Source organism: Gossypium hirsutum, chromosome A06 (genome assembly GCF_007990345.1).
Source record: "Gossypium hirsutum isolate 1008001.06 chromosome A06, Gossypium_hirsutum_v2.1, whole genome shotgun sequence".
Classification (NCBI taxonomy): domain Eukaryota; kingdom Viridiplantae; phylum Streptophyta; class Magnoliopsida; order Malvales; family Malvaceae; genus Gossypium; species Gossypium hirsutum.
In genome coordinates this window covers 49,814,276-49,818,680 of record NC_053429.1, presented here as the reverse complement: position 1 = coordinate 49,818,680, position 4,405 = coordinate 49,814,276, and the positions used below count along the sequence as shown (strand labels likewise).

The 4,405-nt window shown below is 31.5% G+C and overlaps 1 protein-coding gene across 2 annotated transcripts; it reads left to right on the top strand.

Annotated features, from left to right (window-relative positions):
* The first annotated feature begins 703 nt into the window (after nucleotides 1–703).
* On the top strand, nucleotides 704–2,291 carry LOC107944075 (uncharacterized). Of its 2 annotated transcripts, none has more exons than XM_016877890.2 (4): nucleotides 704–913; nucleotides 1,057–1,169; nucleotides 1,337–1,551; nucleotides 1,804–2,291. In XM_016877890.2, exons 2-4 carry the CDS (start codon nucleotides 1,080–1,082, stop codon nucleotides 2,096–2,098), a joined length of 600 nt encoding a protein of 199 aa, XP_016733379.1. In that variant the 5' UTR covers nucleotides 704–913; nucleotides 1,057–1,079; the 3' UTR covers nucleotides 2,099–2,291. The 2 variants fall into 2 exon arrangements, with proteins under 2 accessions (XP_016733379.1, XP_016733380.1); XM_016877891.2 differs by having other exon boundaries at nucleotides 1,054–1,169.
* Nucleotides 2,292–4,405: the final 2,114 nt, after the last annotated feature.

Below are 4,405 nucleotides of genomic sequence, written 5' to 3'. Positions count from 1 at the left end.
ATATGTATCTAATCATGAAAAATTATAAAATAATTATTCAATTATTTAATATTTTTATTCATTAACTATTAATTGTTGATGGGAAGATGATGCAGAAGTTTTTAAATCAGCATAATAGCAATTGTGACCCTCAATTTTATATATTATGTTAATTTAATTTTAATTTTAAAAAATTTAACCCTAAATATTTATAAATTATGTAATTTGATTTTTTTCAATTTTGTTATTCTTTGGACCCTTTCACCTAATTGGACCCTTTCACCTAAAAGCCTAAAGAATTCTATCAACTAAATTTGATCCAAAATATACCAAAAATGAAAACACCAAAAAATCCAATATAATAATTTTAATATTTTCTCATTCTTTTAAAATTAACCTTTGATGTCACAAATAAAAGTAAAATTACAAAAGAAAGATCAAATTACAAAATGTGTAAATATTGAGAGTTAGTTTTTTTTGGACACAAGACTAAATTGACACAATTATAAAATTTGAGGGTTAAAGTTGTTATTATGTAAATCTTAAAAGCAGTCAAGTTACCTTTCCGTTAGTAATTTAATAGTTGGTGAGTAAAAAAAAATTCAAATAATTGGGTGACAAAAAAGAAAAAGTGAAATAATTAGATAATCATTTTGTAATTTTTTATAATTGAGTAACTAAAAAAAATATTAATAATTAGGTGACTAGCAGTATAGTTTGCCCAAATGAAATCTAAAAAGAAAGGGGTAAAAAGGTGATTGTAAAGGGCGATTGATAAGAAGAGATTTAGGGGGATAACCGGATTCTATTTGACTTACACTACTAATACTAATTCATACATGGACTATATGTTCTTCTTCTCCTCCTGATATTGATCCTGCTCGACCTTTGACGCAAGTCAAGAAAAGGAGTCCTTTTTCATCCTTCTGCCCAGGTACGTTTGTATATTGCTTCCACAAATATAATTCATCCATCGATTTTTTCGATCGGTTTTTATCCGCCAAAAATTCTTTCTTTAATTTAATTGAACTTTTCTTTTTAATTTAAAATTTTATTTTTACTATTCAACCGTAGCAGAATCGCCTAATCAAAAATCAATCATGGCTGTGACCATCAAGCGAGCGGCCCTCATCGTTGCCAGTCTTGGCGTCTTATCTTTTATCTTTGGAGTCATTGCCGAAAACAAGAAGGTTTCTGTATTTATTCTATTTCCCCCTTAACCCTAACTGTTGTGATCTTCTACAGTTATTTTAGGGTTTATTATTATTGTGAATTCTGAATATATATTGATATTTGTTGACGATGAGATTATTTTTGGGATAAAAAAAATGTTATTCCATTTGGTTTTAAATCACAGCCTGCCGCTGGAACTCCAATTTCTGGAAAAGATGTGGTTATTTGTAAGTATCCATCGGATCCTTCGGTGGTTCTGGGCTACCTATCGGTTGCATTTCTGATACTATCTACTCTCACTGGCTATTGGTCTCTGTTTTACCCCTACAGAGGAAAATCTGTTCCACAGTCTGTTCTCTTCCAAAACACTAGTTTCTTCGTCTTCTTCAACATTGCCTTGTAAGCGCTACTCTCTCTCTCTCTCTATATATATATATATTTTAGTCCAGGATTATGTAGATTCAATGATTTCCTTATGATTATGTTGATTCAGTGATTTCCTTAATCCTTACTAATCTGATTGACTTGCTATTTCAAATTTCACATCATATAATCCTCCTTTGACTTTCCCCCGACACTGGTCACATCATATTTTCCGATTCTATTAAACTCACTCAAGTATTCACACCCTTGTTGATCCGCTTGTGGCAGGTTTACAGGTGGCTTAGCAGCCACTCTGCTCTTGTGGCCGACGATCACAGAGCACCTTCACTTGATCCGGAATGTTCATCACAATCTCTCCACTGAATGTCCTACTGCTAAGACTGGACTCCTTGGTGGTGGTGCGTTTGTTTCCCTTGATTCAGTCCTATTTTGGTTAGTTGCCCTGATGTTGGCTGATAATGCCCGAGAGGATCACTTTGATGAAGTTGAAAAAGACAGGAAAGTTGAGCATGCTCAGGTTCTCGCATCTGCTGAATACCATGTCAAAGGGGGTGCTGTGTAATGCAGTTCGTGGCTCATGTTCCATCATCAACTGCCAAATATTTGTCCCCAACTATCTTTACTTTTATGTATATGGTTTAGACTTCGTTTCCATTTCTAAGTAGTAATTATCCGCTAGTAGTATTTGTTCAGCATCTCCAAGGTACGAATATTTCTTATTGTCAATTCTCATCTTTCTATGGTGCTTTTCTAAATCCTGATTCTCGAATAATACCTATAGTCTTTTCTCTTTTTTAGAAAACAAAAACAAAAGCAACCAACTATAGGATACACGACTTTTTGCTGCACATTTGCCATCTGCTTAACTATTTGATCAAGCGGGTGTGATGTTTGGTGGCCCTAACATTTAGTTGTTTCACCATCTACTGAATCTCTGTCATTAAAGGTTTATTTTCGAATGAATTGCAGTACGAACCTTCAGAATATGTTTCCATTTTAGGGTAGAATTATACTGACGTAATATACAATACCCAAATCGTAAAGTTGTAAAATATCATTTTTGATAACATTAGTCTGCCCTGCATAAGTATCATTCTTAACGTTAGCGTGCCCTGCATCTATGATGTCTTGGAAACAAATGATCAGCATAACTTATTCACCTCGAGATCTCGCCTTTAGTTCACTTCTAGTAGGGCTGAAATTATTACCCACCAATAGTTTATATGGAAGCTTCAATTTCTGCAACTTCTTCCAATCAAGAGAACAGTTTTGCTTCCACAGGAAATCGTATACAGATTGTAAAGACAACTTGCCACCGTTACTGAACTTCCAAACTTACCCTCTGCACCCAGCGCAGAAAAACTTCTAGATGGGCACCAACGCAACCTGCTTCTCCACCATTTTATGATCAACAGCATCACTATAAGCATGCTCAGCTTTTTATTGCTCTTGGCCGGCCAGAATATCGTTAGTCCTTCAAAGGGCCTTTCTGGTCAACTACCCTCTGTTGTTGCAATGGAACTTACTAACGTTCTTAATAATCTAAATGGTACCAAAGAGTGAATCAAAAGTGCCAAGATATGGTTCATGCAGAGGTCTACATTTGCACCGGCTTTGACTGAGGCACTTAGAGATAGGGTACTTGCTGTGGATGATTGAGAGAGCCAATTTCACGTGATTCATCTTGCCAATGACATTCTCTTTGGCATATGGCTGGTGTTGTTTAGTTTCCGATGGTTTCTTGGGAAATTATGAAAGAAGTTATTAAAAGTATGAGCAAACGAAAAAAAATATTTATCCTTGAGAAATTAAAAAAGAAAAAAAAAACTATTCAACATAGGTGAGAAGTGAAAATTAAAAAAAGTTATATATGAAGTGGATAATTATTTTCATATATAGTATTTTTATAAAATAACTGACTTAAGTTTTTTTAAAGATACTATACAAAAATATTAAATGACATTATTGCCTTTTATAATAATATTTATTTAAAAAAGGGGTTTTTAAGACATTTTCCTTAGTACAAAATTAACTAATAAGCAAAACAATTTTAAGTAATAAAAAGTTTATTTTTCGAAAAATTGCCAAATTAATATGTAAAATCACATCATACACAAGAAAATTTTGGTAACTTATCATTTAAATTTTATTTAGTAACAAACATTTTTTATTTAGAAAATGTAATTTAAGATATTTGTATTTTATATTACATACATAACTACTTTCTTTATAGTATTTAAATAAATAAATAATCAGAATTATATAATAATATGTGTGGGGATATGGATTTGAAAAATTAGATTTCATTTGTTATATAAATTGTAAGAGCTAATTGCAATTAACTAAGTAATACTATTATAATGCAATTAATTAAGCTGGTAGAATTTTGAAATTATTTTTTTTAGGTAAAACTAAGTTATCTTTCATGTCTATTTAATGATATCTGGAGATAAATTTTTCAAGATTCATGACTGCCCTCTCAACAATATCGTCTCCAAAATTCGAACTCAAGTTTTCTCATTAGGAATGTAATAATTACTATTAGAATGATATTTTTATCTTTTCATATTTTTATATAAAAATCTTTAAATAAAGAAACTACAAAATTGTACTTAAAACAAATAAGACTAAGAATCGAACCGTGCTAAATGAAAATTTGTACACAATCCTTTACCACTTCACTTATAATTCATTCAATAAATTATTTTTTATAAATATAATTTTTATATTTGTAAATACATAACTTCTTTAGGAATTTCAAATTCAACACTAATTAACCATCTAAGAAATCTATAAGATTAAGAAACTGTGCAGTTATGCCTTGTATTTGGGCTGAAACAGAGAGTGACATCGCAATGAGTAGAAGCTC

Coding starts and splice junctions, on each gene's coding strand:
- LOC107944075 (XM_016877890.2), top strand. CDS start 1,080: ATGGCTGTGACCATCAAGCGAGCGGCCCTCATCGTTGCCAGTCTTGGC. Junction 1,170..1,336: donor TCATTGCCGAAAACAAGAAG/GTTTCTGTATTT, acceptor TTTAAATCACAG/CCTGCCGCTGGAACTCCAAT. Junction 1,552..1,803: donor GTCTTCTTCAACATTGCCTT/GTAAGCGCTACT, acceptor CGCTTGTGGCAG/GTTTACAGGTGGCTTAGCAG.